A 23,302-nucleotide genomic window follows, 5' to 3' on the forward strand; every position below is an offset into this window, starting at 1 on the left:
TTTTGATCCAAAAATACACTTTTTATTTTAATCTCACCACAAAAATACACAATGAAACCATGGAAACAAGGCACTGTTTATGCTTTAGGCACATCCCTACACACCATTTTGCACTCCCAGTTGACTTTGATGAACACACCAGCTTGTTGGGTACAGGCAGCGCAGCCAAAACCAGAAGGGTGCTAGCATAAATAAGAACCTCTCCCAAACCCTGTTGCTGAAGTCATCCAGAGGTGTCTGAGCAAGGAGCACAGGACCCAGTCCACTGCTGTAATCCCAAATTATGAATCGGAGAGCCTTCAACCACACTCAAGGTGCAGAGAAGATCGTGCAGGCATCTGTCATCGATGGGATAAGTCTTGATCAGAATGGTAGCCTTCAAGCTGAGCTACGCGGACATCCACAGCTCTGCAAGGAGAAATGCATACCACCTTTAAGGGCTGGAGACCAAAGCAACACAGGCATACTGTCACAGAATAAACTGCCCATCAGACCAGGCAGCTGCAATTTGTTTGGAGCAGTGGGGCAGCACTCAGCAACCGCTCATAGCTGAAAGTAAAATGCCCTTTGCACTAAAAAGCGCCAACTTATCATAAATTCTAAGATGTGCATAAATTAAGCAAATTCTATTTCCTGCATACTTTATTCTGCTTCTCTCACATATGAAAAGTGTCAAAATGGCATGTGCGATGCCTAAATCCACTAAAAAAATAAATAAACATAAGCCACACTTCTGACTTTTGAGATTACTAGATTATTTCCTACATGCTTTCAGCTATCACAGCTGTAAAGACTAGAAACATTGCAAAAATGAATACAGGCCATCAAAAAAAGCTGAATTCTGTGCTCTCTTTTATTATTATTTAAGTGATTGCTTGGAATCACTGAATATCCACTATCCTGTCCATACCAAGAATTGTACTTTAGGGAAGGATTAAATCTGGATGAATATGAACTATAAAGCCTTGAGTTCTTGCCTGATGCTAAAACATAAGCAACCTCTTACAGATCCTTATGGAGAGACAGTGTGGTGTGATGGTTGCAACACTGCACTAAGACCAGAGAAACTCCAGCTCAAATTCCTACCCAGCCACAAAACTCACCAAATGACTTTAGGACAGCCATCATTTCTCAGCCTAACTCACAGGATTGGTTGCGGGGACAGAATGGGTGAAGGGAAAAACTATACACATCACCCAAACTCTTTTGAAGGCGGGAAGAATATGTATCAAACAATATGAATTCTAACGACCTCTTTTCATAGGAGCTGCATCTAAAGCTGGGGTGGGTGGGAAGAAGACACATACGGAGAATGTGTTGACACTGCAAAGGCACCAGGGATGACGACAAAGGAGACAACACTTCTAACGATCTGCTTTCAGGTATCCATTATGCTTCAAAGCCAAAGGAGAGGGGCACAGAAAGCCTGGCAGGACATCAGGCAACCGTTCTCAGCAGCTAGCAAAGACTTTGAAACAACAGCAATCCCAAGAGAGAATGCCTCTGGACAGTTTGCAATGAGCAGTGACCCACCTCAGCTGGCTGCGCAGCAACTCCCTCTGGCCCCTTAGCACCTGTAACAGGGGGTCGTCCTCAAACTCTGTGCCATCCGAGTCTGCAAAACAGAAAAATTAACTCCACTTTAAGTGCTCTCTCCTTTTCCTACCAGTCAAGGCTGTGGATGGAGCTCTCCAATAAATATCTGCAGAGATGTTCCAAGCTGTCTGTTGTTTATTTGCTTAGAACCAAACAATCAGTGCAAACCTGTAAAATACAGTGGTACCCCGGGTTAAGAACTTAATTCGTTCTGGAGGTCTGTTCTTAACCTGAAACTGTTCTTAACCTGAAGAACCACTTTAGCTAATGGGGCCTCCCGCTGCTGCCGCGCATCCTGAAGCAAAGTTCTTAACCCGAGGTACTATTTCTAGGTTAGCGGAGTCTGTAACCTGAAGCGTATGTAACCCGAGGTACCACTGTAACCAACTACCCAGGTGCTTACCAATTCCTCCTGCTCAATTCCCGCTTCCACATATTCCCCTGCTCTTGCTCCAGCCTTCTTCACCTTCTACCCCCTCCCATAGAGCCCACACACTTTTCTCTCCTTCTGGGCTGTGCCTGTATTGTGCCTCTGGCTATGCCTGTACTTTGACTAAAGGCATGCGGCAAATAGCTCCTGTTACAGCACCAACACTATGACACACAACATCTGTAGTTCTAGGTCTGTGCAAAAAAAACCCTCGCTGGTGTAGATACCTTTAGACACCTGTCTCTTGCTTACTCTGTTCCTTCTCTAGCCACATCTCCATTTCCATTCTACCCATTACTGATTTGGTCAATCTGTTTAGAATAGTTGCAAAATCAGAATTAAGCTCATGCTTGCCCAGTGGAAACTGAACAGAGCATCATCATCGCCCACTGCCAGTGACGGCCACCCAGGGGTCGAGACTCCAGGTCTAGGTTTCCTGTCCAGAGTTTATGAAATGTGAAGCCAGGCAGGAACTAAAGGAACATGCTTGCGCGGGTGGGATGAAATGGACCCCACCATGAATGTTTAAAGCCCTCCATGAAATCCACATATGTGCCATTCCCACAACTATCCCACCTTCAGCCTGCTCCAGCAGCTGAGCAGCCATGTTCAGGAGCTGGGGATGTGAGGGAGCAGAAACAGCTCTTGGCCGAGCTTCGTCCAGGCTTCGACTCTTTGAATTCCTCTTTGGTTTGTCCCTATGAGGACCTGGAGAATCAGGTGGGGAGAAAAGTCGTTCGGCAATCACCTGGATGAGGGAGAAAGCTAGTTAAATCTCCTCCTGTCCTCCTGGGAAGGAAAGCAGAAGTGGAAGATCCCATTTCAGATACCCCAAGCAGCTAAATGGAGCTGCTGGATGGTTCATCTTCCTTTTCTATAGTAAAGTCATTCCCACAACCCACTGGGAAATCTGCAAGTGTGCCACTTGATTACATTTTGTTTATCTACATAAACTTTCTGAAAGTGCTTTTTTTCCCCCTGGCATAGTTGTCTTTAAGGGGTCCACATCACGTTACCTACTGAGAAACTCCTTAACATCTGCCAAGATGTCCATGCAGAGAAGGCCTGATGCTTGCCTGCTGTCTGAACCAACCTGGCTGCAGCCTCCAGTGCTTTGAGATAATGTCACAGCAGGCCACATGTCAGTCTGGTTAGCCTGAAGGGAAGCAGTTGGGGAGCAGGCTGCTAAACCAAGTTTGATAACTGGAGGCATTAAAGCTTCCCATGGGAGCAAGAGGGACCAGAATCAGGCTTGGGCAGCACTAGAGAAAGGGACCCAAGAGCAAACCAAGTCCGAGAAAGAGATGTGTGTGTGGTGCATGCATTTGCAGCTCCTGGAATCCAGGTGCTGATGATGTTCCTCCTTCACCTTCAAAGGGGAAGAAGCCTCCCTAGAAGGCTGCCATGAAAGTGGAAGGAACAAATGAAAAAACTACCTGCAATAAAGAGAGGAGCACAAATACTCCTCTTCCAGCTTTAAACACATTGTCCCTCGCTCCCATGGCTGTCCCTCCACCCACCTGACCAAGCCCATCACAGGCATGCACTAGGGCAAACACTTCACATGGGCCACTAGCCAGGCCTGTTGGGTCCCTCTGTCACTCCTGTCTGAATTCACAGAACAGCCTGTGAATTTGTTTTCTCTCCAGCGGCTTTGCAGAAGGTCAATAATGATGAATAAGCCGTCTTTCAAATGAATTTTCTGTCTGCCAGAACTGATAGTCACTGCCTCCCACATGAAGGGCCTCGCATAAACTTCCCTGGAACACAGATTGAAAACCACTGTTCCAGTGAAATATAATGTGGGGATACTTCACAATTTAGCATTAATTTTTTGTTAGCCATAAAGGAAGTGGGGGCAACTGGAACACGTGGGGGGGGGGGAATCAGAGGGCAAGAAAAGTGTTAAGGATAGAAAGTGTCTAGGTAGAACTGGGGAGGGGCCTGCACTGAGTCACTGAGATTAATGGAAACCTCAGCCTAGTCCTTATTCCTAAATCTTTAGCAGTAGCTGCCAATAAAAGCATTCACATTTGTCTCTGCAACCATGAGGACTAGAAAAATCATCCGGACTCAAGTGCTCACTATTCTGCATGACAGGCCTCTACATCACACTGTGATGACAGCTACAAAGATTGCCAGATCATATGTTTATACCTCTCCCAAGACGTGTTGAATAGAATCTTTTGTACGACTGACTGGTGGCCCTCGGAAGTCTCTGACTGGTTTGGCTTGGCCCTGCTCGGTTCTGAATGCCTTCTGGTTCCCTCTGGGCTCAGTGTGCACTCTCTCTACAGGGCGGGCTGCCTGTTGATCCTGATGCAAAGTGCTCTGGCCCAAAAGCTTGCTGGTTCCTGCAGGCCTTGGTAGGGGAGGGGAGTCTTGGTATGCAGGGATAGGATCCTCTTGCAGAGTTACTTCCTTCACTCCTTGCTCTCCCTTTGGTTCTGAACTTCCATCCAGTACAATCCCACTGCTGAATGGAGTGGCTTCTATGAGCTGCGTGGAGCATGGTCCATTTTTCACAGAGTCTGTGGGGCAGCAGGGATGATAATCACGGGGGGTGGATTTCACATGCAGCTGGTTTTCCGATGTTGGCTGCACTCTTCCACCTTCACTCTTCCAACTTGCAGGTTCTGATGGCTTCTGAGCCGCTCTTTCTACCTGCAGGGAACAACAATTGAAAAATATACATGACTGCATGTACTGGACTTTCTGAGATGGAGTAGCGAGATGCTTAGAAGCAGATCCACTCCTCTCTGAACGCTTTGCCATACTGTATAGGATCAATACTATGATGGGAAAGTTGTTTGCTTCATCAATTCCTAAACAACTGAAGTGGCGTGGGGTGGAATAGCCACAAGCATCTTAGAAGTTATAAAGATGAAGCGGCCTGAAACAGTGCATGAACTTTGCAAGGTTTCTTCCACTTCAGCTCTCAACAACAAGGTAGCAAGAGCTGTGGTCCTCTCATGCATCACACACTGCCTATTGATTGTGCTTCTCCATCCTGTTGTGCACTGAAAGCATGGCTCCATCCCCTGCTTCCAAGGCTTTTGCCTTGCAGCTACACAGCACAGAACAATGGCAAACTTATTCACCTCAAACTCTTACCAGGCTAGAAGCATGGGTTGGCTGGATATGTGGACTCCTCCAAGCTAGAGGGGGCATCACAGCAACAGCCTGGCTCGCTTCCTCCATCTTTCGCCGCAGTCGCCACTGGAAAAGGATATCATCCTCTGGTTTTGAAGAAGAACATGGCTGAGATCTTTGAGTGATATAGTAAGGGAAAGCATTCAGACTACCTAGGGAGGCAGGGAGAGAGAGAGGTGCACATGAATGGAGTGTCTGCAGTGAACTTCTGAAAAAGTTCTGCAAGATACAAGGATTGTCCATCGCTGTTTTCATTTTGGGATCATCATCTTTGAAAAAGTGTATATTGATTTGTCTCCTTTGGTGATAGCTTATATCAGTCACTGGATCTTTTACAGCAGGCAGGAGGAACCCATGGCTCCACAGATGTTGTTAGACTACAGTTCCCATCATACCTCACCACTGGCTATGCTAGCTAGGGATGACGGGACCTGGAGTCCAAAAGAGCCCATTCAACTCAACCAGCATATGATAAGGCATGTGTGCTTTTGAACAAGAATCAATTTAATATCAAGACAACATGAATTCTATACCAGTAATTCTGTGACCTCTAGAAATTTAGCAATACAAATTTGTACAGTTGCTGTTTTGCCCAGTTTAGTCAGCTGCTGTTACCCTGTCCATGTGAGATCCTGCTCAGCAACCCCTCTGGCTTTTTGAAAGTTACCAAGGATTGCCTGAAGGGTTAGCAATTTGTTTGTTTGTAAATGAAAGGGGAGATTACTGGGATGCCCCTTACCAAATTCTGCCTTTGAGTGATGCACTGAAAGATAGGGCAGTCTAAAGATTTGTACTAAAGCAGCCATCATTCTTCATAAATTGCCAAATAAGAACATCCACACTGTTTAGGAGGCAATCAGACTTGCACTCAGCCAGTTACTAGTCCAGCCAACTTTCTTTTCCTCACTCCCCCCCCCCTCAACAACACTCACTTTCTGTCATTGTCCACAACACTGGCATTCCTTCAAGACAGAGTTCTTCAACCTTGGGCTTCAGGTGCTGGGACTACAACTCCAATCACCCCTTACCAGTGGCTAAGCTGGCTGGGGCTGTTGAGATTGGAGTCCAGCAATATGTGGAGACCCCAGGTTGAAAAACACTCCCTTAAGAGGCAAGGTCCTGGATCTCATGTCTTACCTTGCAGCTCACCAAGGCCAAGGTGATGTGGAGCACAACCAGTCATGTCTGTGTCGGCATTTGTGATGGTGGACATGGGGGTAGAGCTTGCATGCCTGGAGCTGCTCAACGGGGATGTGCTGCACGGAGAGAAACATATGAGGACAAGCAGGTTATTAGGAATGAGGGGCAGCTGGGGAGAGAACAGAAAGAGAAGCTGGAAGGCCCATTAGACATTGAGGAAGGGCAGCCTAGATGATGAGTGAAATACAAGGGACGTTAGTACCTTCTGTGTAACAGCCTGGCTGCTCTCTCCTGCAGCTTAACAGTCTCAGGGTCCAGCGTGGAAGAATCCTGTGAGTCCCCCTACAAAACAGCATACAAAGGAATGGGTCAGATAGGAGACTCTATAGCCGGGATGGGGGACGTGGCCCACCAGATGTTGTTGAACTCCAACTCCCATCAGCTCCAGCTAATGGGGCAAATGGTCAGGGATAATGGGAGTTGTAGTCCTACAAAATCCAGGGGGTCACACATTCCCCACCCGTGCTCTATAAGGAAAAGAATGTCAGGATTCTGGCAGCAGCGCAAGGGGAGAAGCTGCAGCACCTATGGAGTGCCTAGCGTTAGCAAGCTTGTGACCAAAAAATAGAAGATGGTCAATCCAATGGGACAAAGGTACTTTGATCCTCTGGTGCAGACAAAGTAGGGACAGAAAGCAGAAGAACACCAGTTAAGGTGAAACAGTCACCAGCAATAAAAAGCAGGGAGCTACTGAGACAGAGGAAATTGAAAATGGTCTTCTGATCTGTCAAAGTAATCAGCCAAACCAGGACCAAGCAAGACTCCTGCAAATTCTGAAAATTTAAGGTCGCGTGGTTCTTAATAAAAGATCCAAATGGGAAACCAAAAACTAATCATCCTGCTGAGAAGTGCTATAGTGAACATCACAATTTTATCCACCCAGAGCACAGTCCTCAAAGCAGGGCCAACTTTACGTATATGATTTCCCCATTTACCATGTTTATATTCTTCAAGGAGACCAGGGCAGCATGTGTGGTTATTCCATATTATCCTCACAACAATCCTGCGTAAAAGGCTAGGCTCTGAGATATGACTGGCTGAAGGTCATTCAATGAGTTTTATCACTGAGCAAGGAACCCATGCCTCCAGATTCTGTACAATATTCCTCAACCCTGAGGGTTGAGATTAACAGTGATCCACAAAGATAACATAATTATATTATCTCCTTTTCTGATGGACAGAGTAGATCCCTCCCCACTCCTAGAGAGAACCTCCTTACTCACCGAGGGAGACTGGTCCAGAGCAGGACTGAAAAGAGACTGCCTCACTTCACTCTGGCTACTGTCTGCAAGGAGACACCTTCATTACAGATTTCTGACTCACACAGTTCAGACATCTTCAGCCTAATCTTTAGATCTTGGGTGGCTCTAGGCTGCCTCCCTCCTTCCCTTCCCCTGAAAAACTATGTGCTTGACTTTAAGTTATCTTCTAAATTATAGGTGAAGAACCCTGAAGAAGGCCAACATGAATCCACCCTTTGGATGGGTTGCTTGGTTGTGAGAAATGGGTGCTAAAACTACACAGAACTTCCAAGTAATAATGGGGGCCGTTAGAGCCCCCCATCTCACTTTGGATTGCTTTGATAACTTAAAGAAAATACCTTAGAGCATATGCAGAGTTATCTGATAACTACAGAGAAGAGGGGACAGATTTAAATACAGTGATTTTAAAAATCCTGGCACACTCCTATTATTTATTTTAGGCCCTCTTCCCAATTGATGCCAGATGGGCACCTGCAGACTGTGGCACAATGAGGAGGGCCTCTGAGATTATCTTACTGACCAGGCGGGTCTGTGTAGAAGACATTCTCTCAGATAACCTGGTCCCAAGTTGGTCTCAAATGTCTCTCTTATGGGACAAGCTAGGACAGGAGCGACCTGTGAGCATTACCCACCGCTGCTAAAAAGTTCTATTGCATAGGAATTAACAGGTAAGTGCTGGACAAAGACACAGCTCCAATGTGTGTGTCCATATCTAAATTTGCAAGTCTTCAAACCTGAAGTTTTTCCTACCAATAGCAACCACTCTTTTGGCTAGGGCAGGTACTGCTCCAACACAAATCCAATCTTTCCGCGTGCCCACTCATCCTGGTCTGCCTTGATAAAAGTGTTCCCCATATCGGCACCCTTCTTGTTGGACTCAAGTACCTGAAGTTGGCGATGTTTCCATCTTGGAGATGTTGCATTCAGGGGGAAATGAGTGGCCAAGCCACCAGAACTGTGTAGAGTGACCATTTGGTGCCCAGCGCTCCCTGCGGCTTGTGGGCTGCCCATAACGAAATCGCTCCATATACCTGCCAAAGGATCAAAGGTGCCGCATCACAGACATGGACAAAGAACTTTACTCCAATGTAATGATCACTCCCAAGCTAGACTAGAGACTCAGTACAGTGGTACCTTGGTTCTCAAACGCCTTGGTACGTAAGTGTTCCGGTTTTCGAATGTTTTTCGGAAGTCGAACATCCGATGCTGCTGTTGGCTATTGTTTCTGGGGTGCTTGCAACAATCAGAAGCTGCGCCCTGGTTTTCAAACATTTCGGAAGTCAAACTTACTTCCGGAACAGATTAAGTTGGTGCTTTTGTTTTTGCTATTTATTTTGCATTTTTGTTTTGGAGGCTTTTTCAGTTAATTTGTTTTTGTGACTGTGTGGAACCCAGTTCAGCTACTGGTTGATTGATTGATTTGAGTGTGTGACTGTGGAAATGGATAAAAGCCCCCCATCCAAACAATGACTATCATCAGTGCAGGTAAGATTTTTTTCAAAAAATTATCATCTACAGTACTGTCTTATTTATTTTATAGTACAGTACATTGATTATTGCTTTCATTTTATGGACCAATGGTCTCGTTAGATAGTAAAATTCATGTTAAATTGCTGTTTTAGGGATTGTTTTTAAAAGTCTGGAATGGATTAATCTGTTTTGCAATACTTTCTATGGGAATGTGCGCCTTGGTTTTGGAACGCTTTGGTTTTAGAACGGACTTCCGGAACGAATTAAGTTTGAGAACCAAGGTACCACTGTACTCTGAGACAAGCCAGTATGGGAATTTGCATCCTAAAAACAAACTTGACTGAGGGTATCAGATGTGTTCTTCTTCCAGGTAGTATTTGAACCCAGGAGTCCCATTCCCGCACAAGTCCAGTAAACTCTTGCTTCTCTGCCCACCCACCTGAGAAGAAACCTTTAGCTAGCAGGCTTACCTGGCAATAACTGAATCGTTGTCTGAAATAGATTCTGGGGGCTTTGGCGAAGCCAGTGCCTTGGTCCCTGTTATCTGCTCTGAGGGAAGGCCCTTTGCTCCCTCGGGAGTCAGAGAGAAAGAACTGCGCTCAGTCGAGGGCCATGATTCATTGAAGGGGCTTGTGGAGTCGGACTCTGGGGGTTTCACCTCCTGGTAGCTGGACCCAGGAAGCAAACCTGGGGTTGGAGGACTCTGCGTTTCTGCCTTCTTGGGAGAGGTGGGGCAATTCTTGTGTCGTAAACGAGACGGGCTCAGAGCCTAGGAGCAGGAAAGTGAGTTTTCAGAGTTGGTGGGCCCAAAGGGCTGACATAAACCTTCCAGAAACATTCAAGCCAAGATGTAACACCACTGCCTCTTCCTATAGCTCCACTTGACAACTGTTTAGTCGTTACATTTTTATCCTACCCTTCCTCCAAAAAACTGAGGGAATCAAACGTGGTTTCCTACCCCCACATCCTTTTCCATCACAACAATCCTGCGAGGGAGGTTAAGCTAAGAAAGGATGAATGGCCTGCATCATGGTTGAGAAGGGATTTGAACTCCCAGCATTCTAATCAAAATACTTTATTGGCTCTTTCCAGGCCTAGCTCAACCCCCAAGAAAACAGAAATTACCCAAAGAGGAGAATTCATGTTCCACTGGATAGCCAACACCATGGAATTTTTATCCAGCTCCCAAAAGGGACTGGTTCAATAGAGATCCAAAAGACCCGTTTGACTCTTCCTGCTAGCAGCTCTGCTCCATTTGATTCTTGTCTCCCCCCACCCCCCATCTCACCGTATATCGCTGCTCCTGCCTCAGTGGGTGTGCCTGGGAAGGGTGGTAATGGCTCCGCGAACAAGATTGCTCCAAAAAGGGGCTTCCCAGAGTGGAGAAAACAGCCATACTGCGGGCAAGCAAGGAATCCCAGTTAGTGAGCCCCTGCCCTGCCTAGACTGGGCACTTCTTAGCAGAAGAAAACCGTTTTCTTTCTCTAGCTCCCATACCTGGAATCCATTATTCTACACCCAGGTGTTCAGCTTTGATGGCTGTGGATGTGGTCTCTACACGCTTTCCTCATGGGATGATCGAAGGCTTCCCAAAGTTTGTGCTGTAAACAAAAGAAACAATAAATACATACATTTTGGCATAAGCTTTACTTCTTTTGCATAATTTATTTTGTTTCCAAATGTTCATAGGCTTTTCCTCCACCCTTTCCTTTTGTTTTTTATTGGTATATTTCTGGTAATCATGATTTAGCTGAAGGAGGGAAAGGGGGGCAAAAAGAAGGCATGAAAAATGGGGGCAAAAATATTAAGATGCAGTTTTGCCAACATAAGGATGGGCACTGCTTTTTCTAAGTGCTCAAAAGCCCTTCATATACAGTAGCTCAGTACAGTGGACGCTCAGGTTGCAAACGTGATCCGTACGGGAAGCACATTCGCAACCCGCAGCGTTCGCAACCCGCAGTCCCGCTTCTGCGCACGGCACTTCTGCGCATGCGCATAGTGCGATTTAGCGCTTATGCGCATACGCAAGCTCCAAAACCCGGAAGTAACCCATTCTGGTACTTCCGGGTTTGGCGCGGTGCAAACCCGAAATCGCACAACCCGAAGCGTCTGTAACCCGAGGTATGACTGTAATCTTTATAAACAATCATTTAAAGTTCAGCACTATTATTCCCACATTGCAGGTAAACTAGGGGACAAGAGGCTCAGAGATTGTGGTTCATCAATGGCTCCCGACAAACACATGGCTGAACTGAGAAGCTCTAGCTCATACTCATCATCACTATTACAATGGCTCTCAAATACAAAGTTGGCATGTGGACCTGGAAACTATTTCTCACCCCCTGTACCTTGCCTCTGTCAACATGTAACTCAGGACGATTAAAAGATAAAGTCAAGGAGTCATGTTCAAAGTCTAACCCTCTTCTAATTCAAGCCACTCTCTGCTTCCATCTGCCCATCTATGCCATCTCAAGTACCATCATGGAGCAAAGGCAGAATATAAATGAAATAAATTAACAGAAAATTATGTCCTGCTACTTCAACACCTGAAATTGCCTCCTTGCACATCATCAGGCTGCTCCTTGGACTACGCAGGCTCCAACCACCTTAACATTTCTCCACAGCCAGGAATTTGGCCACCGTTTGCCTGGCCTGGCAAAGAAACCAACCACAATGTTCTCAACTGTGGGAACGTTAAAGAAAGAAAGAAGAGCCCTGCACTGCAGAGGTGGGATAAAATCATCCTTCATACAAACTTAAGGCCTCACTCTATGGTATGTGTAGTCTATCTGTTAATCCAGCCCAGGGAACTTTATATAAATCCATTGACACAGAAGCAAAACAATTCCAAATTGTGACAAGATCCAGACCTGGGAAATGTTCTAGAGCAGCTAATCTGCTGCACGATATTATGAATTTCCAACTTAGCTGTGGTTCAGAGCAATGAATTATTTGCATAAATGAATTCTTTCCTTCCTGCAGCTAGGAAGGAAATTTCCATGGCACTTGTTTGCGCAGTGTGCAGTTGCCAAGGCAACAGTTTTTGGTCCCCCCCCCCCCGTGAAAGTACCCCATTCACTGACCCTGCCATACTATGAAACGATGAACAGCATGAATTCCATTGCTCTGGAATAAAATGTTATGACTCCAACTAACATCTGATCAAAAGGTGGAGTAATTCCTACTATAGCAAAACAGAGCAAGCAACTGGATTGGTTGGTATGGGATAGAATAGCCTTTAGGGCTATCACTGGAAGATCAGAGTTATGAAAATTGGACAGAATAATGAGGAAAGAAAATTCAACTCTTTAAGTGCACCCATCAATTGACAAATCTGTGAGAGCATCTCTGTGCTTTTAGAGCATCTTCCTGTGCTTCTCCCAGCAAGGCAGGTCTGAGATGTCCACCTGCAAAAATGGAGTTACACTGTAAGAAACGCTGTAGCCAAAGCGAGTTCTTACTTACCGTATTTTTCACCCTATAGGACACACCGTCCCATAAGGCGCACCTAGTTTTTTGGGGGGGAAATAAAGGGAGGGAAATTATTTTTTTCCCCCAGGCGCGGGGCTGGGGCGGGGGAGGCCAGAGCTTCCCCCAACCCCAGCCCCCAAACAGGCAGCTCTCTGCAAGCCGTGGGAGCCCAGCGCTGGCTCCCGCTGCTTGCGGAGAAGTCCGCGAAGCCTGGATGCGCTGAGCTCAGCATGCGCAGGCTTCGGCATGCAGGCAACTCTCCGCAAGCAGCGGGAGTGCTCCCGCTGCTTGCGGAGAGGTCCACCGACCCCTCTCGCTCTCCAGGCTTCAGCGAAAGCCTGCATTCGCCCCATAGGGCGCACACACATTTCCCCTTCATTTTTGGAGGGGGAAAAGTGCGTCCTATAGGGCGAAAAATACGGTATTTAGGCCCACACATCAGGCACAGCTGCAGTAAATGCTGGGAGGATAGTTCAGAGATTATCATTCAAACACAGAACAGTGAAAATCCGTTCATAGCAGAACCGCCAGCCTGAAATGGTTACCAAGACAGCCTGTTTTGCTAACTATTGTGACAATTTAACAGGCTGCTACTTGCAGCCAACACGTCAGATCTCACCTATGGCAATCTGTGGCCCTAGGGGCAGGTGGGGACAGTCCATTCCCCTGAGCCCTTCTGCCTGGAGGATAGAACTGTGCTGACTGTGCCAATCCTGTCCTCATTTTTTGCACTGGCCTGTGCCTTTAAAGCCACACCTTGCCCCAACACAGTACTGAGAAGGAGGACAATGGGGCTTCCTAGCAGACACATGAAAACAAATTTCACTATGGCCAAACAAAGACAACCAACCATACCCTAGGCCAGGCAAGTCACACAGGTAGATCGTGATCTACCAGTAAATAACTGGTAGATCAGTGGCTCCCAGCAAAGAAGCTGAACAACTCTGGCTCCCCTAAAAAAACCTCAACATTCTTGTCCTGCACCCCCCAAAAATGGGCCTTCCTCCTCCCTTTGACCTGAACCCCCCAAAAGGGGGTATCTCACTGACAGTTTTTAACTGTTAGTAGATTGTAGTCTCTTGGGAGTTGGCCATTTCTGCCCTAGGCCAACCCCAACCTCTCTCACCACCAAAGGAATACAAGTGAATAGTAAAGAGAACCCACACAAGTGATGCTGACACAAAACCCCACACATACACTAAGTAGAATAGAAGCATTGCCACTCTACACCACCCCACTCACCATTCCCCCCTCCACCTCTTTTCCTTTTTTATTCCTAATATAACACTAAGGTCTCAACAAATGAGACTGATCAGTAGAAAACGTAACTTGAAAAGTGAGACATAACACATACATTTGTAAACCAATATATTTTTAATAAAATATATATTTAAAAACAACAACAAAGGCCTCTGACATGCTAATGTCAGCAGATGAACAGGAAGCTGGTTGTACACATGTGAGGTACCGTATATGCTGACTGAAAGACCTCTGGACTTTGGTGCATTGAGAGGGCTCAGCCTCTCTAGGGGAAAATAATCCTTCTCTACACATTTGTTCCCAGAAGCAAATGCAGAATTGAAGGCATGGTGAAAATGAAATTCCTTACTTAGGCTGCATTCCTACATGAAGACATCTGAAGGCAGTCCTATATCGGGAAGCTTTTAATGTCACCATGGTTTGTGTGTGTTTTCATATATTCCGTTGGAAGCAGCGCAGGATGACTGGGCAACCCAGTCAGATGGATGGGACACAAGTACCGGTAATAAATTATTTTTTGTTGTTGTTGTTGTTGTTACACTTAGGGATCAAGCCTCAGTGACATCAAAGGGATTTACTTCTGAGTAGACATGTATAGGCTTGCACTGTTAGAGAATGTGCACACCACAACTGGGGTTGCCATAAGCAATTCAGGCCCGGGCTTCTATGCCTTATCAAACAGAATACAGTGGAACCTCGGGTTGCGAACATGATCCATGTGGGAGGCACGTTCGCAACCCGCAGCACCGCGATTCGATGCTTCTGCGCATGCGCAAAGTAACCCATTCCAGTACTTCCATGTTCGGCGTGGTCCGTAACCCGAAAATGCGCAACCTGCAGCGTTCGCAACCCAAGGTATGACTGTAGTGATTACAGCTAACAATACTAAATATGGTGTTACCAGAAAAATAGGGGTTCACTTTAGGGCCAGACCCCTTACCTGAGTCGCAATGGACATATAACATATAGTGGAAAATTTGAAAGTTTTAGCCCTGCATAGGCACCTAAACACTGGCAAGGAATGGAAAGTATTTTTTCCATGCCAAACAACATTCTAACTGGACATCTCTTCCTGCCAAAGGACAAAAGGATTGTCCTCTTTATTTCTCCCCCACACTGCACTTGTACATGAAATTCAGCTGGCCAGGCCCATTTCTTTATAATGCTTGAGGAAGCATTAATGATTTTTTTTTTAGTGGCTACAATCTAGCCCAAATGCTGCAAATGCAGAACAAAGACCATTAGCAAGCATGAATACTATCTCCTAAAACAACTTCACGTTGCATTAGCAGCAGATGACATACAGAAAGGGTGATCCAGTGACCGCTTCCATTACCGCTTTCCAATAGACTACCATGCACTTTGAGAAAGTACAGAAATGCTAGAATTCATTCTTCAAACTGTACTGGTGCATTATTTAGTTCTCTAATTCTTTAGTATGGCACATGTGAAGAGAGTCAATGAGAGACAGACAGCAGTCTAAATGGAAAAAGGTCAAAATGGATTTAGAATGCATTTGCAGTATACAAGAACAACACAATTTAGGGAACTCTCAGTGCAGAGTTTTCAGTAGTAGTAGTAATAATAATAATAATAATAATAATAATAATAATAATAGTAATTTATTTATACCCCACCCATCTGGCTGAGTTTCCCCAGCTACTCTGGGCAGCTACCAATCGAGTGTTAAAAACAATACAGCATTAAATATTAAAAACTTCCCTAAACAGCGCTGCCTTCAGATGTCTTTTAAAAATAAGACAGCTACTTATTTCATTGACATCTGATGGGAGGGCATTCCACAGGGCGGGCACCACTACTGAGAAGGCCCTCTGTCTGGTTCCCTGTAACCTCACTTCTCGCAATGAGGGTACCCAATGAGGGTACCGCCAAAAGACCCTCGGCGCTGGATCTCAGTGTCCAGGCTGAACGATGGGGGTGGAGACACTCCTTCAGGTATACAGGACCGAAGCCCTTTAGGGCTTTAAAGGTCAGCACCAACACTTTGAATTGTGCTCGGAAACGTACTGGGAGCCAATGCAGATCTCTCAGGACCGGTGTTATGTGGTCCCAATAGGTGCCAGATATGTTGATTCAACATATTCTGCTGTTCTATTTTAAACTGTAGACTAGGGAACAGCAGAAGTGGCACACACACAAACTAAAGACTCCTCTGAGATCACTATGCAAAAACACCCCCACAATTATTGCCACCATTCCAGTTTAGTGCTAAACCATGTTATTTGCAGAGCCTTGATGCAGCACTAGAGGGGGGGAAACCAGGCAAGGATACAAGGACGTAATCAGCTCCACTTCCAGGCAATCACTAGGTCCAGTTTGCAACAATTCCATTCACTTTTTTGTGTGTGGCTAAGAAAATTAAAGAACAGAAGCGGGCCCCTCTTTAAACTGCTAAGCACAGTAAACATGCACTTGAGTGGATTTCCATGGTCTTTCGGTGCCAAAAAGACAGATCAGATGAGTGTTTTGTATGCCTCAAAATAGGCCACTCATCTGCCACAAATCTCAAATAAGGTCTGGAGAGGAAGCAGCAAAGCCTTAAAACAGAAGCAAAGATTTAAATATCTTAATCCATGCTGCTGCTCAAAAAGCCTTCCCTGGCCCCAAAGATAATCCTCCTCTTGCAATACCCCCAGCAAGCACAGAGATTCTTCCTTGAATATTTGACACCACAGCACTTGACAAAAAATGGACGTGCATAATTCATAATTTAACCAAGCGGTGATAATTTAAGCAGACAGCTACGAGAGACCTGTCTAGCATTGAGAGTTAGCACAGAACTTCGCCATCTCTGCAGTGGTATGGAGGTTGCTTCATTAGCTGGAGATGTCAACTTCCCTTCCTTCTCCAGCACACCACCCATCCTGCTTTTCCACCTTGGCAAACCAAGATCCTACTTCACATTACCTACAGATATGGCAGGAGATATTGATTATTCTCACACAGGTCCTGGTGCTGTGAGCAGTGCATCTCCGAACTGCAAGCTTGGGAGCCTCGTCATGTGCTGGCAAAAAGGGTTAAGGCTGCATCAATGTTCCTTCGCTTGGTTTCAAACTGGCATCTTTAGGTTGGCAGGTTTAAAGAATGCCACTGTGGGTTGGCACGTAAAGCAGGCTGGCTTTGCATTTTAATAGGGTGGCACAAAGGAAGAGAAAATCTTCAACCCAGATGGATTAAATAAATTGCTTGTGGCTTACTTTATGGCACCTGCTCAGGCTTGAATCGGTCTTCACTGAATGTAGATGTTCTTGCCTGTTTTCTGGCTTGTCCTGCTTTTTGGCATCAGAAGTCCCAGTTGTCAGCATTTACGGGATGAAAGAAAAGAATCCCAGCATTTTCTGTTACTGTTTTCTTTTCCCCCTTCCCCTTGTGCAATTACTGTAGCTGCTACATACACCAGGGGCTACTAATGCAAGTCAAGCTCCACTCAAGTTAATAAAAAAGGTCCACGTTTCAGTTGGTCAGGGAGACCATCATAAACACAGTCCTTTCCTCAAAAGGATCAAATTCAGTATCTACGATTTGTGGTTGAAAGTCCTCCACATTAGTATGTGACAGCTCTGCTTTTTTGACAAAAAAAATTCTTCATATTCCTCTTTACCAGATCCCCAAAATTACATGCATTCTTATACCATCCAAAGTTATGTAGTTTGCAACAGTTACACCAAAGATTAGTGATACTTTTTTAAAAACTCAGACACAGTATATTACTATCCCAATCATTTCTATAGTTAGGTCATGTTGGCTATGCAACTCAGCTTCTGAACCACACAATTCTTGTAATATGGGCATTTAAGTATTTTGTTTCTTATGTAAAAAAAGCAAAAAAAAAGTGTTATGGCCTTCTGGCTAAAAATTAAAATGAACCTATTAACCCAATAAGATTAGTGTGGGGGGGGGTTAAAAGAAAAGTGCTTCATATATAGGTAAAGGGACCCTTGACCGTTAGATCCAGTTGCAGACAACTCTGGGGCTGCAGCGCTCATCTCGCTTTACTGGCCAAGGGAGCTGGCATACAGCTTCTGGGTCATGTGGCCAGCATGACTAAGCCACTTCTGGCGAATCAGAGCAGCGCACGGAAACGCTGTTTACCTTCCCGCCGGAGTGGTACATATCTAACTATTTGCACTTTGTCGTGCTTTTGAACTGCTAGGTTGGCAGGAGCAGGGACCAAACAACGGGAGCTCACCCCATCGTCGGGATTCGAACCACCGACCTTCTGATTGGCAAGCCCTAGGTTCTGTGGTTTATAGTCCTCTACTAATTAACTTACTAGATTTTAGTACAAATCAGAAACATCATTGGCATTAGAACAAGGAAGCTGAATATTATTTCTTTCTGTTGTTAAGGTTTCTAGAAGCTACAGGTCCTAAGATTATAATTCTGTGAGCACAAACACAAAGGGCCCTTGCCTTGCGTGGAATAAAACAAGTGCCACTGAATTTTCTATGTCTCCTGCAGAAGATCAGGAGAGGACAAACCCAGAGCATAGTGAAGGACTGCTAGGAAAGAAAAAATATATTAACCATTGGAGGGGGACAGGTAAAGAAAGGGCTAAATGCAGAAATAACTAAGTACACCACCCTGGTCACTGAGACATTAAGAGACACGAATAGCAGCCTCTCCTAGGGCCTTCCCGAGAGATCAGGACATTCCTCTAAAGAGATGAGAACATACGGATGTGCAATTCATACTCTCACCATAGGGCCCAACCTATCCTATTACACAGGAATGGGCAGGGACACACCCCATCAGTTCTCTCTTGCACTGGCTCCCAGGACACTCCCTGCGTCTGCAGGTGAGGCCACAGCTGGCTCACTCTGCTGACAAGCCAGGTTGCATTGCTTTCACTTTGCCAGAAAGCGTCAGAGAAGGAAGGTAGGATTATGATTTCCAAATAAAACCAGAGAGATCTGTATACTAGTGCAAAGAGGTCCATTAACAGATACAACAGCCACGCTCTACAGCCTCAGAAACTATAAGCCCTAGGAATAGCTAAACTAGGCACATATTATAGACTTACACTCCACCTTTCTAATAAATATGTATTACTCCCTGTTAGTAATGGGAGACTGCTGCACCTGGCAAGTATGCCTTGGTCCAATGTTGCAAATAAGGCCATAAAGGTTGCTAATCCATTGGGCTACACATACCACTGTAATGATACAATCCTAACCTTGTCTGCCTAGAAGTAAATTCCGTTGAACTCAATGGGGTTTATTTCCAGGTGAGAAAGATTGCAGGATTTCAGTCATTTGCAGCATCCCACTAAGCTTGAAAAAGAACAATACTTCCCATTTGCCAAAAAGTTACATGGTTATGCGCTATCCCCATAACGTAACCCCAATGTAAATTGAGTGTCACCTGTATTTCTAAACTAGCCGCAACCAATTAATTGTGGTCAAAAGGACAAAAATGTTTGCTCCTAACCTCAGCTCCATCTTCATGAGCTCTAAAAATGCCAGATGCTCAGAACTATGACTGAATTTCCGAGTGGCAACTTATTTGGAAGCAACACTGAATGAACAACTGCAGTTTAGTACATATAACAGCTGACTGCAGAAATGAGTACTACTATTGTTACATATATATCTCGGTTTTTGAACTTAATCTGTTCCGGAAGACTGTTCGACTTCCGAAAAGTTTGGAAACCGAGAATCAATGCACTGGCTGCAAAGTCAATGGAATAAAATGAAAAATGTGCCTCGGAAGCTGTTTGGCTTCCGAAAATCGTTCAAAAATGGAAGCATTCACTTCCTGGTTGTCTGCATTCGGCTTCCGAATTGTTCGGCTTCCGAAGCATTTGAAAACCGAGGTTCCACTGTGTGTTTGTGTGTGTATAATATTTGTATACCACCCTTCATCCAAAGATCACAGAGTGATTTACAACATAAAAATACAAAGTGAGAACACAAAATGCATAATAAAACAAAAACAAACCAATAACCCCTTACCAGAAGAGTATGACAAAATAAAGGCATACACATAATGGTTTTGTGTTCCCAGGAGTAATAAACCTTATGAGTACAAACATACATGTGACCATTAAGAAGTCATAAAGTTAACTAACTGGAGGAGAAGAAAGAAAGTAAATTCTGAAGGGGGGGCGGGTAACTTAAGTTACCAGTGGTAACTTATGAAGGACTATGAAAGGGAATAATGTTTCCTCTCTGTCTATTACCTGCCCACCCCAGGTTCAGATTACTGGTTATAAGTAGTGGTGCTTTGCTTCCAAAATGAACTATTACAGTGGTACCTCAGGTTACATACGCTTCAGGTTACAGACTCCGCTAACCCAGAACTAGTGCTTCAGGTTAAGAATTTTGCTTCAGGATGAGAACAGAAATCGTGCTCCGGCGGCGCAGTGGCAGCAGGAGGCCCCATTAGCTAAAGTGGTGCTTCAGGTTAAGAACAGTTTCAGGTTAAGAACGGACCTCCGGAATGAATTAAGTACTTGACCTGAGGTACCACTGTATTAGAAAAGAACAATTCTTGAAGACTGCAATCTAACACACTCTTACTTGAGGGTAACTGCCATTGAAATCAGTGTGACATGACTTCAGATAAGCATGAATATAGTCAACCTGTAAGATTGCCAAAGAAACAGGCAGAGGTAGTTGAGCTATTAAGGTGCAAGGAAGAAAACACCTTCAATGAACAGAAAACCGCTCCTACATTTGTCATAAGAATTTTCACTCTTAGGTAGAATCTACATACATATTAAAAATGTTGTGAAAATACTTTATTTTAAAACGTTTCGAAAAATACATTGAATTTTGCATAGCTTGCTCTCGCCATCTAGTGTCACATTTGTATATTGCACTTTATAACACATTTAAAGCGTTTTATTTGTAGCTGTGTAGCTAAGTTGGGACCCAACTAATTGCTCAGCTAACATCACAGAAGAAAGATAGCTGATGCACTGTGCTCAAACACATTTCATTATTACACATAGCACATGCAACTTGGCAACTACCCTCTTTTTCAGCATAGCATTTCATGATTAGCCAAAAGTTCATCACAATTTACAGCTCTATGCCATGCAATTACCTAGGATGCAGTAAGTGCTTTGATCTAGGCCATGGATGGCGACCAACTTGTTTGGGGCTTGAAAAACAAAACTCATTTCATTACAGGTTTCACCATCCACAGATTCACACTTCTGCAACCTGGAGAGGTAGAAATCTAGATCTTTTTAAAGAGAAAGCAGGGGTTTCCCATAATTTTAACAAAGCCTCACAAGTCATTTCAAAGTTTTGGAGCTGTGTCAGTCGCTCACTTCCAACTCAAAACCTGATCAGAGCCAATTTACAATTCGTGTAAATTGCTATATATATATTATGATCCCACAACCCAAGGCAAATCTGAGGTACAGAAAGTTCAGCATCAACAAAAGTCACATAAAGCCAGAAGCCACAGGGCTCTTAAAGCAGAAAGCTTCCAGCTAGTCACAGACCCATAACTACAAGAGTAAAAGCCTCTGATGAGCAAGAGGCTCCAAAGCAAACACATTCCAAACCGTCGGGACGGAGATACAGGACGATGAAGACAAGAACGAGCCGTCTTAAGAACAGCTTCTTCTCCAGAGCGATCTCAGCCCTGAATGGGAAGCCTGGACTTTGAAAGTCATAGAATCCTCCTTGCTGTACTATACTGTATTGTTTTAATTAGTGTTTTTATGGAGCAGTCGAGTAATTTCGTTGTCCCTGAGAGGGGGCAATGACAATAAAGATATTATTATTATTATTATTATTATTATTATTATTATTATTATTATTATTATTATTTAAAAATAGAGAGGTCCTGCAGATTATAGCCTGGAGCAATATTCAGATAATAACCAAATGTTTTCAATGTGTTTATCAAAGCACTGCAAAAAATGCAACCTAGGTGGGACCACTTTACACGTCACATCTTTAAGGATATGCATAAAAAAACAACAACATATGAATGCAACAAGCTTGTAAGCCTGTTTGCAAATGCAAATAGGTACACATCAGAAGCAGCTGAAGCTCCCTCTTGAAAGTACATGCACAGGGACAAACCTAGGTCTGTTGCCAGGTAACGTGTGAAATGGCCTAAACTAAACGTGTTAAGTTTTGAGAATCATACCAAACGAATCCCAAACAAGCAAGTCTAGAAATGAATAAAGCTCTGGGATGGCGTCTTTCAATGCACAGCGAAATCTCTTCTGCTCTGCGGGAGTTAATTCCGGGATAATCTCCAACCTAAACTAGAATTCACAGGTAACGGGGCCTGCATTACTGAAAACAATATTCCCTGAACACAGGAAAATCTAGCAGCCACAGCTGAAGGGAAGAGAGCTGGCTTCATTTACTACACAAACACAAACAGATTAGGTTGCCCGTTCCACCACCACTCCTTTCCTTTTTTCCCCCCTGGCAGGGCCCAGCTCATGTACCCTTAATAGGACTGACAGAAGCCAAACCTTAGCAGAGGAAGCTTTTTCCACCACTGAAATCTCCATGCCTGTTACTTTCTCCAACTATATAGGCAGTGCTTTTATTTCTAAATAAATGTTTAGGGGTACAGTGGTACCTCGGGTTACATACGCTTCAGGTTACAGACTCTGCTAACCCAGAAATAGTACCTCGGGTTAAGAACTTTGCTTCAGGATGAGAACAGAAATCGTGCAGCAGTGGTGCAGCAGCAGCAGGAGGCCCCATTAGCTAAAGTGGTGCTTCAGGTTAAGAACAGTTTCAGGTTAAGAACAGACCTCCAGAACGAATTAAGTACTTAACCTGAGGTACCACTGTACTCTCACTAGACTCAAGAATATCACCATTTTCTAGTTCAAATCGGGGAAAATAAGTACAGTAAATGGACAAAAGTACAAAGAGTCACAAAATGTTTAGGCCGGGTCCCCAGATGTTGTTGGACTACAACTCCCATCATCCCTGAGCTCTGGCCTTGCTAGCTAGGGGTGATGGGAGTTGTAGTTCAACAACATCTGGGGACCCACAGGTTGAGAAAGGCTGGTTTAGGGATATGCGTCTCCCCCCCCGGGGGGGGGAACACTGTGTATAGGTGTGTTTTTCTCTGCCTCTAGCTGTTCACGGCTCAGCATTTTAGCAGCCCCTCCTCAGGGTCCCTTCCAGCTCTACAATGACACTGACAAGCCTAGGCTGCGACCCTAAACCCCATTACCAGGAAGTAAGCCTGCTAAAACACACTTACCTGACAGTGAACCCCAAGGAATACTCCTCTGCAGCAGTCCCTCGGGATTTTGCGCCTGGAGAGCGGCCCCGGATTCAGTGATCTCTGGCGCCCCTTCCCCGGGGCCTAAAGCCCTTCTTCCCGTTCAACCCGAGATGAGCTTGCCGCCTTGGCCGTCACCTAGCAACCGAAAGAGGAAGTCGCTGCCCGCGGAGGATGTCGGGTGCGCGGCTTTTTCATCGACCTGTCGGCTTCAGTACTA

At 44.9% G+C, this 23,302-nt stretch overlaps 1 protein-coding gene across 4 annotated transcripts; it reads right to left on the bottom strand.

The window, feature by feature from the left end:
* Positions 1-23,278, bottom strand: PROSER3 (proline and serine rich 3). 4 transcript variants are annotated; one of them, XM_053398384.1, is made up of 14 exons: positions 23,062-23,278; positions 11,658-11,758; positions 10,609-10,712; positions 10,400-10,508; positions 9,582-9,880; positions 8,527-8,672; positions 7,603-7,664; positions 6,582-6,661; positions 6,317-6,435; positions 5,141-5,331; positions 4,184-4,690; positions 2,603-2,774; positions 1,534-1,615; positions 1-408 (listed from the first exon to the last, which is right to left on the bottom strand). In XM_053398384.1, the coding sequence occupies exons 3-14, from the start codon at positions 10,617-10,619 to the stop codon at positions 342-344; spliced, it is 1,845 nt and encodes a 614-aa protein (XP_053254359.1). In that variant the 5' UTR covers positions 10,620-10,712; positions 11,658-11,758; positions 23,062-23,278; the 3' UTR covers positions 1-341. The 4 variants fall into 4 exon arrangements, with proteins under 4 accessions (XP_053254359.1, XP_053254358.1, XP_053254361.1 ...); XM_053398383.1 differs by lacking the exon at positions 11,658-11,758 and having other exon boundaries at positions 23,062-23,277; XM_053398386.1 differs by lacking the exons at positions 11,658-11,758; positions 23,062-23,278 and adding an exon at positions 17,061-17,200.
* Positions 23,279-23,302: the final 24 nt, after the last annotated feature.

Source organism: Podarcis raffonei, chromosome 8, assembly GCF_027172205.1.
Source record: "Podarcis raffonei isolate rPodRaf1 chromosome 8, rPodRaf1.pri, whole genome shotgun sequence".
In the NCBI taxonomy this organism is placed as follows: Eukaryota; Metazoa; Chordata; class Lepidosauria; order Squamata; family Lacertidae; genus Podarcis; species Podarcis raffonei.

Coding starts and splice junctions, on each gene's coding strand:
- PROSER3 (XM_053398384.1), bottom strand. Junction 7,665..8,526: donor GGAAACATCGCCAACTTCAG/GTACTTGAGTCC, acceptor GTCTCCTTGCAG/ACAGTAGCCAGAGTGAAGTG. Junction 2,775..4,183: donor TTCAACACGTCTTGGGAGAG/GTATAAACATAT, acceptor TCCCTCATCCAG/GTGATTGCCGAACGACTTTT.